General features: G+C 42.1%; 1 protein-coding gene across 1 annotated transcript; it reads left to right on the forward strand.

Annotated features, from left to right (window-relative positions):
• The first annotated feature begins 1,311 nt into the window (after positions 1–1,311).
• Positions 1,312–13,399, forward strand: ctss2.1 (cathepsin S, ortholog2, tandem duplicate 1). Its single transcript, XM_080004922.1, has 8 exons — positions 1,312–1,401; positions 3,575–3,702; positions 4,908–5,030; positions 7,173–7,325; positions 8,338–8,562; positions 9,297–9,462; positions 11,110–11,212; positions 12,928–13,399. Exons 2-8 carry the CDS (start codon positions 3,580–3,582, stop codon positions 13,025–13,027), a joined length of 993 nt encoding a protein of 330 aa, XP_079861048.1. The 5' UTR covers positions 1,312–1,401; positions 3,575–3,579; the 3' UTR covers positions 13,028–13,399.
• The last annotated feature ends 426 nt before the right edge of the window (positions 13,400–13,825 follow it).

Here is a 13,825-nt window from a genome sequence, read left to right on the forward strand (position 1 = left end):
CTGTAGTGTTCTTGAGCAAGACACTTAACCCCTAATTGCTCCTGATGGCTGCGTCCGTCAGTGTTTGAACAATTGTAAGTCGCTTTGGATAAAAGCGTCTGATAAATGACTAAATGTAAATATATATATATATATATATATATATATATATATATATATATATGAATTAATTTATTTGACTACATTTCTAACACAGTCAGCTACTTTTTTATTTTTACTTTTATTTTTTCCGTTTTTTTTACTTTAGGTTTTTACCTTTTTCCCCCCCATCGATTTGGGGTTTTCAATAGGTTGGAATTGAGGCGCCCCTCTCGCACGCCCCCTAGCGGTGACGTCCGCGCACTGCCCCGAATCATCCCACCCCCCACTGCTTCGTCAATTAGGAGCTTAAATGAAGTTGGTTCTCCCAAAATTAATTTACATTTGAATGGAAGGGATCATCACTTTAAAGCTACCGTACATCCCACCCACATATCAACCCTGGCAGACCCCAAAATATGTATAATATTAACATAATAATGATAATAATAATAATAATAATAATATAAAACATGTATAATCGGTGGCTTATGGGGGGTGATGTAGGTAATACTTTACACCACATTCAGGGCTCAAGACTCAATTCAGGACTTTAACGTTTAATTCCGAACAGATGAGGTGTTTATATTATTTTATTTCATTTTATTGCACTTTATTTCTGCGTTGTTAATTCCTTCAGTTTTATTGTTTTTTTTTTTTTTTTTAAACAATGTGCAAACAGTCAGTCATAGCAGTTCAAACATCAGAGAAAGACGACATCAAGTAATAACAACTATAATTAAAAAAAAGACAATAAATGAATGAAACATACAAAACAATGAATAAAAGCAAAGATTCAATTTGGTGACAAACATCTCCGAGTAAAACTTTAATTTCTGACGCGCATTTCCCATCACAAGTCACACATTAAGAGAATCGAAATAACAAATCAATTTCAACCAGAAGCAACTTGAACGATGGCGCTGAACTAAGAAAGTACCGCTCGGTTGGCGTGAAAGGTCCCAAACAGAGTAAAAAGCTCAACAACAGCACATCCATTTTTGTCTTCACATTCGAACTAAGTGAATTAAACTCAATGGTCGCCCAGATGAACTTGTTATTACCGGGACTCAATTCTAATCGCGGTGGAGTTACTGACATCCAGGTGTCCAAACTCAAAGTCACACCTTTCCTTTGCTCGGGCCCTTTTCATAAGAGGGAGGCTGAGTTGCGGTTTCTTGTTCGTCCTGCGGAACGGGGGAACGCGGTGTCTGGTCCGCCCGCGGGGCTTTAGGGAAGGAAGGCGCCGACGCGCCGTCCACTCCCCCGCAGAGAGAGAAGGAGGAAGCGCGTCGATTCAGAAGCCGATCGCTGCGCACGGAGGTGAGTCCGCCCGTCACCCGGCGAGGGGAACGCGTTCGCGTCCGTCGATCCGGTGTCCGTCCACTCTTCCCGCCCGAGCCGCGTGTTATTTCACGTTCGCTTATTTGTTTTTTTTGTTGTTGTTTATTTTGTTCGTCGTCGTCGTCGTCGTCGTCGTCGTTCTTTGCTTTACTTTCGCTTTTGACACGTTTCAAGGACGCGAACGACGCCGCAGGTGTCCGCGCGGGGTCCGTTCGCTCCGCTCGGAGGCTTCTCCCGTTAAACGGTGACGAAAGAGCCGCTTCTGCCGCCTTTTGGTTAGTTTGTTTTTTTTGTTGATTGCGTTTATCACACTGGGTTTGGGTTTCCTTTCGGGTTTTGAAGCCCCGTCGCTGTGAGGGGGCTTTGGTTTTGCTGGTGTTAGTTTCCACAAGGTGAGGTTAACGACAGCGTAGTGTAATCTGATCCGATCGGATTTGATCGGATCGGATCTGGTCTCGGGATGAGGAATCCTTCCCAACCGGTTGATAAACTGCTGTTACCGGTAGCTCTGGACGTTCTCCAACCACGGTTCTGCTTTTTTGTTTGTTTGTTTTGGAGTTAAAATGAAAAGTAAAATAAAACGTAATAAAATAAAATACATCTCAAATAAAGATTAAAAAAAAACAAAACAGTGTTCTCAATGTGTTACTGAGGGGAACGGGGAAGATAAGCGGCCGCAGATGACGCATGGAGAGGGAGACAGGTCCCGATCTGGACCTGGTCTCAGGTCTTGTTATTGTACGATTATAGGTTCAAGATTCAAGAAGCTTATTCGTCACATACAGTACATATGCATACTTTCATGCATATGTGCAGTGAAATGTCTTTGCAACGCAACATTATGCACAGTAAGTGTATAAACCGAACATAATAGCTAAACAAATTTCTACCTAACAAACAAACTAACTGAAACTAACTGATTCCTAAAACGTAATGCAGTTAGTGAATAGAATTATATAAAATACAATTAAATTCAATTCAATTCAATAAGTAAATAAGACTGAGTAAATAAGACTCAAAAACGTAATACAGAATGGGGGTACAAAATAGAAATAAAGGGAGTAGAGTTATGTATATGGGATAGGCTATTTGTATATGCAGATGTGTGCAGTAAAGTGGGATCTGAATAAAGTGAGGTAGAGTGTGTGGAGATATACAGCACAGTACACAACAGTACGGCGCAGCAATACAGTATCACCCAACAGAACAGCGATAACCCAGTGCAGTGATACAGTATGCGGTACAGTACGCTTCACACAGTACAGTAAGGCAGTGGGGCCTGTGTCAGTGTCTCAGTGAGGACCCCTGGTGAGTTCAGCACTGAGGGTCGTACCGGCTTGCGGGAAGAAACTATGTTCTGCAGCTTCCATTCTCTCCTCTGCTCCCGTGAAAAGTGAAATGTGACTCCGTGCACAAAGCCGCCCCTTGCACTTTCACTTCTGTAGCGTCCGACTAAGTATTGATAACACGCTTAGTATTTTACAAATTACAGTACAAAATACAGTGTGTGTGTGTGTATATATATATATATATATATATGTGTGTGTGTGTGTGTGTGTGTTTGTTGCATTTAAAAAAAATTTAAATACAAATGTGTGGATTGTAGTATGTATTCATCATTCTCCAGTGACATAAAACCAGCAGCAACTTTGTAAAAGGTCAAAGCGCATCCGCTCTTCTGATGTTTGGGCTTTGAGAAGGAAGCCACCAGCACATTTGCTCAATTAGCTTCACCTCTTAGTGAAGGGAAGTTTTAGCTTTCTCTTCTAACGTCAATACATTTTCACATGCATTTCATCTTCTGACGTATTCATCTGTCATTAGGCTTTTTATCATATTAATCACATTATTCATAAAGAGAGTTGGGATTTCCAATTGGTCAATCAATCTACAAACACTTTAATTTAAACAGGTTTTTCTTTGTTTGTTTTCTAAACATTTGTTTTATTAATACAGTAATTGTTGTTGCTTATGGAGTTTTACCTCCAGGAGTTTTATACTCTTTAATTGAGATCATAATTGCAAACAACAACATTGTGAGCTTTAAAAGGACAGGTGTGTCAGCATGCACACACTGAACAGTAGATAATATTCCTCAAACAGCTTTATTAATATGTGACTTTATTTATCAACGTGCTGGTCATTATTCCAGGCAGGATGTTTGCACTGAGCCTGTTGCTGGCGTCGCTGTTCTTGGGGGTGGCGGCCATGTTCGACACCACCCTGGATCTGCACTGGACGATGTGGAAGAAGACGCACAACAAGAGCTACGAGACAGAGGTGAAATAAAGTTGACGTGAATAGATGAAATGTATTCTGATTATCTTGTTTTTATTGCTCCTGCGTTATTTAAAGGCACACAATCAGTTTTATTCAAAAATGGGATAATCACAAATCATAATGCGTATATCAGATGGATTAATTTACATTATTTCCGGAACTGTGAATTATGAATCTGTTAGCTTGCATTTATTTTAAGATAGATTTATTTTTACATATTCCCGGGGATTGGCAAAGTCTTATCTTATCTTTTTCCATTGTTATCAGAATCAGAATCAGAATGACTTTATTTTGCATTTACATGTACTGGGAATTTGTCGTGGTGATTATGGCTGCATGTCTGCAGATGATTAGCATTACAAAATGCTTAACAGTCTTAGAAAAAAAAAAAGAAATAATAAAAAAACAATTTGGCCAAATATACACAAATAGCTGAAAAAAGTAAAACAAGAATAATCAAATGCATAAAATATACAGAATACGCAATATGATCCTATGCACAAGTGAAGTCATCATCATGGTAATAAATTGTAATTATAAAAACTATGTATTTACTAGGTTATCACAGTTTGTTCGTTGTTTTTCCACATATATAATTACACAAGTATTAGAGGGCCTGTTGGTGAGCTGCACCGCCATGGGGCAGAAGTCTCAAAAAGGTGGTGTCCGAGAAGGAGGTTGAGGTGCGCAGGTTCCTCGGGGGAAGGAAGGTTGCAGCGGAGACACGTCAGTCGACGGAGGCTCTTCAAGTCAAGCCGTCGTTTGTTTAGTTTTTGTTTTTTTGTTTTTTTGTGGCAGCTTGAATTTCTTCATCTGCCGCAGGAAGTGCATCCGCTGCCGGGCCTTCTTGATGTTTAGCTGCCACTTCAGGTCCTGAGCAATTGTGGTGCCCCGGAAAGAGAAGGACTCCACTCTGTTTGATGGGAATTTGGCCATGGTGTGGGTGGGGGTGGGGGGCGAGGTCGGCCTTCCCCCGAAGTCCAGCACCGTCTCCACTGTCTTCAGAGCGTTGAGCTCCAGGTTGTTCTGGCTGCACCAGGAAGTCAGGTGGTCCACCTCCCATCTGTGGGCAGAGTCGCCACCCTCTGAGATGAGTCCGATGATGGTGATGTCGTTCTGCTTCATTGTCATACTTTTTCATTGCTTGTGTGTGTGTGTGTGTGTGTGTGTGCATGTGTGTGTGCGTGTGTGCGTGTATGTGTTAGGTGGAGGAGCTCGGCCGCAGGGAGCTGTGGGAGAAGAACCTGAAGCTGATCAGCATCCACAACCTGGAGGCGTCCATGGGTCTGCACAGCTATCAGCTCGGCATGAACCACCTGGGAGACATGGTGAGAGGGATCCCCTCACAGTCGTGGGCCGTGTCACGTTCACCACAAAAAAACTGAAGACGGCTTCACACCAAATCGGAAACAGATCAGTCGTACCCTCCCACCCCTTAGTGGCCATCGGATGAACTGGGTCTAGGTTTTGCATCACAAAATATGTTAGTTTTTTTTCTGTGGGATGGAACCAGACGGTCTAGACTTCACTCCCCACGTGCATCAATGAGCCTTGGGCGTCCATGACCCTGTCGCCGGTTCACCGCTTGTCCTTCCTTGGATCACTTTTGGTAGGTAGTAACCACTGCATAACAGGAACAGCCCACAAGATCTGTGGACAATGTGCTCCTTGTCAAAGTGGCTCGGATCCTTACACTGCTTCAACACATCAACTTCAAGAACTGACAGTATATATAACAGAATATATAATATTATTATTATTAATAATAATAATAATAATAATAATAATAATAATAATAATATGTAACAGTATATATATAATAATAATATATAACAGTATATAATAATAATAATAATAATAATATATAACAGTATATATATATATATAATAATAATATATAAAAGTATATATAATAATATATAACAGTGTGTGTATATATTTATATATATATATATATATATAATATATAACAGTATATACAGTATAATAATATATAACAGTATATATAATAATAATAATAATATATAACAGTATATATAATAATAATAATAATAATAATAATAATAATAATAATAATAATAATAATAATAATAATAATATATCCCACCCCTTGACAGGTGCCATTGTAACCAGATGATCCATGTTATTCACTTCACCTGTCAGTGGTTTTAATGTTGTGGCTGTATACATTTACTCACAGGTGTGTGAATTGACCTGTACAGGAAGTGTCCATGGTGCAAAATGATATAACGTTGGTTTTACCATTTCCCACATCAACATAAACAGTCTTTCTGGTATAGTGCAACGCAAACTACTACATCTACGGTTTGTTTTCCTGGAATGGATCCTTCAGGCTCTGGATAATAATTGATCATTGACCGGGCAACAGGGCAACCTGATATTGAAATGATTAATTTCAAGGTGATAGGGTGTAGAAAGCAGCACCGCCCATCGGTCACGGCGGTCATCACGTCCTTTTCTGATTGGCTCCTCATTTTATTGGTTTTACTTTATGATCGTAAGGAAGGCTGGTCTGGGGTTATCTCTGTGTATAGCGCTGGTTATCTCTGTGTATTTATCATGTTTTTCTAGTTTTTTCCTGCTTCCTCCCCACCCCCCTACGTACAGTAGGACGCAGGCAGGTTTCATCCTCTGCTCCAGGCTGGACGCTCCATCCAACTCCATCAGGAGTTCAATGCTAATAATGGGGGACAAATCTGCAATCTGCCTTCAGTGCAAAGACGCACTCCCCATTTCAGGCAAAGCTGCCATGATGCCACAGCAGCCTGACTTTGCAAATTTGAGGAGTTTGAAAAAAAATTGTAAAAAATTAATTGATTTCTAATTGACGTATAATTGATTTAAACGTTGATTTCTGTGTGAAATGTGAACCTTGGCAAGCCCCTTTAGTCTGTACTGCGATTAAGGGCCGTAGAAATATACTTGACCCGGCTTAACATCCCATTTCTATGTTTTACACGGACTCCTGTAGCGTATATTTAGATGCTCTGAAGCAGTGGTTCTCAACATGGGGCCCGGGGGACACCCCAGGGGCCCTTCCAGAGGGTCCTGGGTGGTAAAGGCAAAATGATTTAAAGTTAAACTTCACTGTTGTTTAATTATAGAATGTGCAATAATGTTTTGATTCAGTTTCATGTTATCTCCCTAACTAAGTATAGAGAGGTATGGATGTTTGGAATAAGTCATATTTAACAATAGAAAAATTATCTTGGGGTCCCAAAATCTTATAAAACGGCGTCTGTGGCCAAATGTATATTACACTGAGGGTCCTAATGAAATAGGTCTCTTTTTATATATTTGGGGTTTTTTTCAGTATTATATGGAATGGACTCATCATTTATTTGATTTCTCAGAGTCGATCTGAAAAAGTTTACAAATGTAAACTAAATTTTATTTTATTATAGCTTGATTCCTTCTGTTTGTCAGCCTTTTTTTTCTCCCCCACCCAGACACGGGATGAGATCTCCCGGTCCCTGGCCACGCTCAGCGTCCCCTCCGACCTGCAGAGGGAGCCGTCTGCCTTCGCCAGCTCCACCGGCGACCCCGTGCCGGACACGGTGGACTGGAGGGACAAGGGCTACGTCACCAGGGTCAAAATGCAGGTTCGATTCCGGCCGAGGTCCGCGCTTAAGTAACCGGCAACACGGGAAGTGCTGCTGGTGGAACCGGGGGCAGGTGGTCGCTGCAGCCTGGTTGAGTGGGGTTGTTTGTTTGTTTGGCTCCACCCTTGGTAAATAACTACACGTCAAGAATCATTCAGGTTGTTTTTATATATATATTTTTTTTATATTTTGAATATGCACGCGGTCGGCTTCCCGTCGTTTGAAATCAGACCCAGAAAGGCAGCGTTTTTAAGTCTCAGTCGAAAGACGGCCATTTCAAGGACGGGCTTTTCGTAGAGGAGATCGGGATAAAATAAGCAATGACGAGATACGTACATAAAGAAAATAAGATTGAGGATTTCCGACACCTGGGGTGTGGTTTTGCATTTCAAATTCATTTTAAAAGGTCAAGAAAAGTCTTTGTTTTCCCTTCTTTTTTTCATATCATGCTTATGTCAAAGAACAAGGTGAGCTGCTGAGCACTGGTGTAAAACCGGCAGTTTTGGATCCCACCACTTATTTTCAACTTTGAATGTGAGATTTTAGAACAACAAAGCAAATCCACTGAATTCTGTGGTGATTTTCGCTCTGAATTGTCACAGGTTTTTATCTCCATAATGGCCACAGTGCAATAAGCCGTTGTATGTAGGTCAGTGAAATGATATCAATAAATTAGCTTTGTGGAAATTTCGAAATTGGGGGTGTTTTGTTAGTTTTATACACAAAAATATTTTTATTTATTTGTAAATGACATCAAATGTAAAATGTAATGAAATTAAAAATTCTAAAAGCGAATATGAAATGTAAAGAATACAATAATATTTGTATTTTAGATATTTTAATAATTTAATTGATTGATTAAAAATATATTTATTTCTAATGTGATTTATATAAACAATCATGTCATGTCAATGGTAAAAAAACAAAACAATATAGCAACCTTTCCAGCACTTCCCGAGTGTGTACAGAACATTAGTTTGATCCCGCTCCTCTCCCCCGCGTTCCCCACCAGGGCTCCTGCGGCTCCTGCTGGGCGTTCAGCGCCGTGGGGGCCCTGGAGGGCCAGCTGGCCAAGACCACGGGGAAGCTGGTGGACCTGAGCCCCCAGAACCTGGTGGACTGCTCCAGAAGGTACGGGAACTCCGGCTGCAACGGGGGCCTGATGCACAGGGCCTTCCAGTACGTCATCGATAACCAGGGCATCGACTCCGACGCGAGCTACCCGTACGTCGCAGAGGTGAGACACAGCTCAATGAATGAATGTCGTCTGACCTGTGTAGTTTGAAAAAAAAGGATTTTGATTTGTTAATTTTCTTATTTTATTTTACATGCTGTGTAAATATATTCTTCTTATTTTGATTATTTATTAGGTTGAAAATTTGAGAATATGTAAAAAAAAAAATTTTAAAAAGGTTGTATTTGTGATATTTCACGACGCTGTAGACGTGCATAATAAGCCCTGACAAAACATGTTCCTTTTTTTTTTTCTTTTTTCAAGTCGAATGCACCAGAATCCATTGTTTATCTTATGCTATTAGTTGTAAACACGACGTGCTGTGAGCTTTTGCAAACTCCGGACTTCAGGCTCCAAAAGTCTGTGTCTTAAGCCGAAGGAGTGATTTGGAAAGAAACTATAGTTCCTTACTCAGAACGCCTTCCCTCTTTAAACCTTTAAAAACAAAATGACCTGCAGATATTCTCACTCACCGGTTAGGGAGAAAATAAAAGGATTGAAAAATACATATTTGAGGGCGAATGGATAATTCGCCTTCATATTCCACTCAAAACAACGTTTTTAAGGAACGCGACGTGCTGTAAAACTTTCCAGGCAGGGAGGTAACTCGTCCGTTGCGTCAGTCGACAACGCTTTATTTCTCACGTTGTAGGGCTGGGATGGCGCGCTGATAACGGTCCCCCAAACACATCCCCACCCCCGTCTCCCTAACGCTAACCCTCACCCTAACCCCTCAGGAGCAGCAGTGCCGCTACCAGCCGTCCTACCGGGCGGCCAACTGCTCCAGCTACAGCTTCCTCCCCCAGGGCGACGAGGCGGCGCTGAAGCGGGGACTCGCCGCCATCGGACCCATTTCCATCGCCATCGACGCCACGCGACCCCAGTTTGCGCTCTACCGAAGCGGTAACGAAAAATAAAAATCCTAAAATTCCGATTTCCGAAGGGGGGGGGGCGCACCGCGAGACCCTCATCCCTCTCGCTGGTGCGACACCCCGGGGGTTCGAGCCGCCTGCGCCGCCCCTGGTGGCCGCCGTCGGCAGTGCACGCGTCTGGAAGTCGGGGTCACGAAATACCGAAACGCTCAATCGGGAGAGAGCGGTGTTCTCATCAGTGCAACAGCCGGTTGCTGCGCAGAAGGAGACTTTAAATCTCAGAACTGTTTGCAAAGAGTGGACAAATCAAAAAAAACACACACATCAGATTTTATTGATATCGATGGCGATAACCAACGTTGTCGTTAATAACTTTGATTTTTATTCTATTTAATTGGAGATATACACTGTATGTATACTATGTATGTTTATTCTGTCTGTATATATTTTGTTTATTTAGTGTACTCTCACATCTATACTCACTTCAAGATCCTCACTGAGCTACTGTAACTGCCCAATTTCACCCCCAGGGGATTAATTAATTATCTTATCTCACTTTTAATCCCAGTTCCAATAAATGGCTTAAAGCCGCTTCCCGTCCTGGTTTCCAGGGCTGTACCCCACTCACAGTTTTGGCAGTCGAATGGGATTCAGCTGGTCAACGCAACATTCAGCCGAGGGTTGGGTGACTGTATTATGGAGAAGCTCCGACGTTACCGGTGCTGATAACGGTATTGGGCAAATTAAGGACATTTATTTTCTATTTATTTCGGCTATACAACCTGTTTCGAACTTGCAAGGAGATTAACATATTCGTCCAAGCATTTTGGCGACAGCATTTTCAATATTGTCAGAAGAGACATCTCTCTCTCTCCCTCTCTCTCGCTTCCGTCGCCGGAGATATGCGTGAGGGGGGCGTGGCCGGCTCCCTCTGCTCACACACACACACACACACACACACACACACACACACACACACACACACACACACACACATGCGCGCGTAATGCGCAGAAAATAAAGCGGTGATTAATCTGCTCTTAATGTGTTTTAGTTTTTCGCTTAAAAAATGAAAAAAAAAAAGAACCGATCAGAGTACCGTTAAAGTACCGTTAAAGTACCGTTAAAGTACCGTTAAAGTACCGGAGGGTACCGGATCGATAAGCAGGCGTCGGTGAGAGCGGCGGTGCCGTTTAAATCCGAACGGTCCCCGCTCCTCCAAATGAAACAACTAAAAACAGTGCGTTGGGTTGTTTCTTTTGGAGGGCGGGGCACGCGTCGCCCTCTGCGTCGGGCGGATCCGTGTACGATTCACACGCGTGAAAATATACTCGTGATTCCTCTGATTCACCATTCGTCATTGAAGTCTTCTCCCTGTGCATTTTGTAAACCTCTATCTGTTTTATCCTGTTATTGAAACGCACACTGACTGACAAAAACAACAGAGCGACGAGCTCGCCGGGGGCAGCCGTGGTCGTTTCGGATCCGATAGAAACCAAAAAGGACGGCGGCGCTCGTAGATCCCTTGGGTTGTGACCCTCTACAACACAACTTATGCTTGGAGTTGTCGCCGTTCGTCGGATTCGGTGCGAAGTCGGCCGCAGTGCGCAGACGGGCGGGCAGGCGGGCGGGCGGGTTGGCAGACGGGTTTTGAACCCTTCCACCGCCGCCGTTCCAGGCATCTACGACGACCCGGGCTGCTCCCAGAGGGTGAACCACGGGGTCCTGGTCGTTGGCTACGGCACCGCGGCCACACACGACTACTGGCTGGTGAAGAACAGGTGAGCGGGGCTTTTCACCTCTTTACACAATCACTCTGTTCATCCTCTGCTCCCCATCTGCTGCTCACACACACACACACACGCACGCACGCTCGCACGCACACACACACACACACACACACACACACACACACACACACACACACACACACACACACACACACACACACACACACACACACGCTCGCACGCACACACACACACACACACACACACACACACACACACACACACACAACACAAGCGCACATGCACACACACACACACGCACACACAAACACGCGCACACCCACACACACACACCAACACACACATGCGCGCACACACCCACACACACACACACACACACACACGTAAGAGTCCCCATCTGTTGACCTGCTGTGCGTCTTGAACACATTCGGGGACAATGTGTGAAGTGAATTGAGGAAGTTCTGTGAAGGGAGGAAAGTCCAGGCCGTCGACAGCGTCAACACAGGGTTGTTAACTCCAGTCAACGGAGTTATTAACTATTTTCATGTACTGTGGGAATCTTCCGTGGGGGAAATCCAGTTGCTCTTTAGAAACCACGAGTACATTTGCACTCGTGGTTTCTAAAGAGCAGCTTTCAGCAGCTTTTTGGTTTTAGCTTCCTGGGCTGGCACAACCAGGTTAAAACTTTAACTGCTCAAACTTTTACTTAATTTCTCAATTTAAAATGGAAGACCTCAAAAGATCGAAAGTTTTTACGACTGGGAAATGATTTCTCAATTTTCTCAATTTTTGTGGAAATTTTTGAACAATATGTGCTGTGCGTTTAAAAGAATGTTTTACAGTTGACTCAACGGCTCGGATCCAGTTTTCTTTGAGAGGGTTCACTTCCTGCTTTGAAAACTCCCTCAGTAACTTGAAACCGCGTGCCGTCCTCTTGTGCAATTGTATCCATTCAGATAAAGGAATAATCAAAGCACTCGTGTAAATGTTTAACTCTGTTTAACTTTTTTTAATTCAGGATGTTGTTTGTAGAACTAGTTTTTACTTACACTTGAGTTCATATGTCTTTTAACAGTGCTGTCCGGGAATGGTAAAAAAAAAAAAAAGATTACTGCTCTATCTGTAACGGTACTTTTACTTTGCTTTATTGAAATGCTTATTACTGTATATGCCTTTGAATGAAAAACGATGGAACCGGAATGGAAAGTGCGTCTGCAGCTGCTGCATCTCTAATGCATAAGTCTGTACCTGTGTAAGTAAGAGTGATTTTAATTTATTGTTGTGTTTCAAATTCATAATCATATTCATTTATGATCTCATTGGTAGAGGACGTCTCCTCAAAAGATACTCGGCCGTCTCGCTCGTTTCCTGATTATAAAACAGATCTAAAGGATCACCAGTGTTTTTCCGCCTATGCATCACCTCAGTACCTATCATGAGAATGAGGAAAGTCTCCTCTGCTACCGCGCTCAAGTTGCTTTAGCGGTTTGTTGTTTTTAAGTGTGGTGTTTGTGTGAGCTCTCCCTATTTACATTTTAATTTATTTACTTACTTCAGTTATTGAATCATTTACGATGTTTATTTCTTATTATATTTATGCCGAAAATGTTATCTTTCCCACATTTAAGGCTTTTTTTTTTTTTGTTTGTTTTTTTTATGTTTTGTAACAGCGCAAATGTTCTTTTTCTCGTGCAGATCGTATTTTTCTAAATTGATTTGCTGAACCCCAACCCCTCTCTCTGCAGCTGGGGAACCTCTTTCGGAGATGGCGGCTACATCCGGATGTCCCGCAACAAGAACAACCAGTGCGGCATCGCGAGCTACAGCTGCTTCCCTGTTATGTAGCTTTGCAGGCGCATTACGCCGCGGGATTTCGTTTTTTTTTGTTTTTTTCATTCATCAACTCCTTTTGAGTTTTTGATTTTTTGATTTTTTTTTTTACGTGAACAACGAACAACCAGAGGTGCCTGGCCTTCAAAATACTAAGCTTCGACACCGACGCCGGAGTCAGTGTGTGAGATATTCTTGATACGTTTGAATAGTTTTGCAATAAACATCATAATGGCTCACTAATCAAACTAAACGTTCCTCTATTAAATGTGTGGTTTTCCGTGTGTGTGATAAACAATACAAAGGTTTATTTCCACAAATTATTCATCAGAAACTACATCACTATACATTCATTAGTGCGTGTGTGTCACAGAAGTCGGAATAAAGTCAGCCGAGCTGGAGTGCCGTTGGGTTACAAATGAGTCATTTTTATTATTTTTATTTTTTTTTAGTGCAACATCACAACAAACAATTTTCACATGAGGTATTCAAAGGGGTTTTTTTCTTTAGTTGTTGATACAAAATGTCCCACCATGATTGACGTTTTTAAAGTGTTGTGTATCTTCTTTTTTTTATTTTTATTTTATTTTATTTTATTTCTTTTAAAGCCTTTGGTTGGTTAGCCACATTCATAGGTAAGTCTATAACACATGGACAAGAATGGCACGATAAAGCATGGTGGGGGTTCGGGGGGTCCGCGCCGAGGTTAAAAAAAAAACTCAGACTTAGTCAAATATAATATTATTTCCCCCTCGACTCGTCCCCCCATTTAAAGCTTTTTGTATGGATTTCATTAATTCCTACTTACAACAG

The sequence above is a fragment of the Zeus faber genome, assembly GCF_960531495.2.
Source record: "Zeus faber genome assembly, chromosome: 8".
In the NCBI taxonomy this organism is placed as follows: Eukaryota; Metazoa; Chordata; class Actinopteri; order Zeiformes; family Zeidae; genus Zeus; species Zeus faber.

Bases quoted from the DNA above. Each gene is read 5' to 3' on its own strand.
- ctss2.1 (XM_080004922.1), top strand. From the start codon at position 3,580: ATGTTTGCACTGAGCCTGTTGCTGGCGTCGCTGTTCTTGGGGGTGGCG. The intron at 7,326-8,337 runs GTTCGATTCCGG...GTTCCCCACCAG, and splicing joins TCACCAGGGTCAAAATGCAG to GGCTCCTGCGGCTCCTGCTG. The intron at 11,213-12,927 runs GTGAGCGGGGCT...CTCTCTCTGCAG, and splicing joins TACTGGCTGGTGAAGAACAG to CTGGGGAACCTCTTTCGGAG.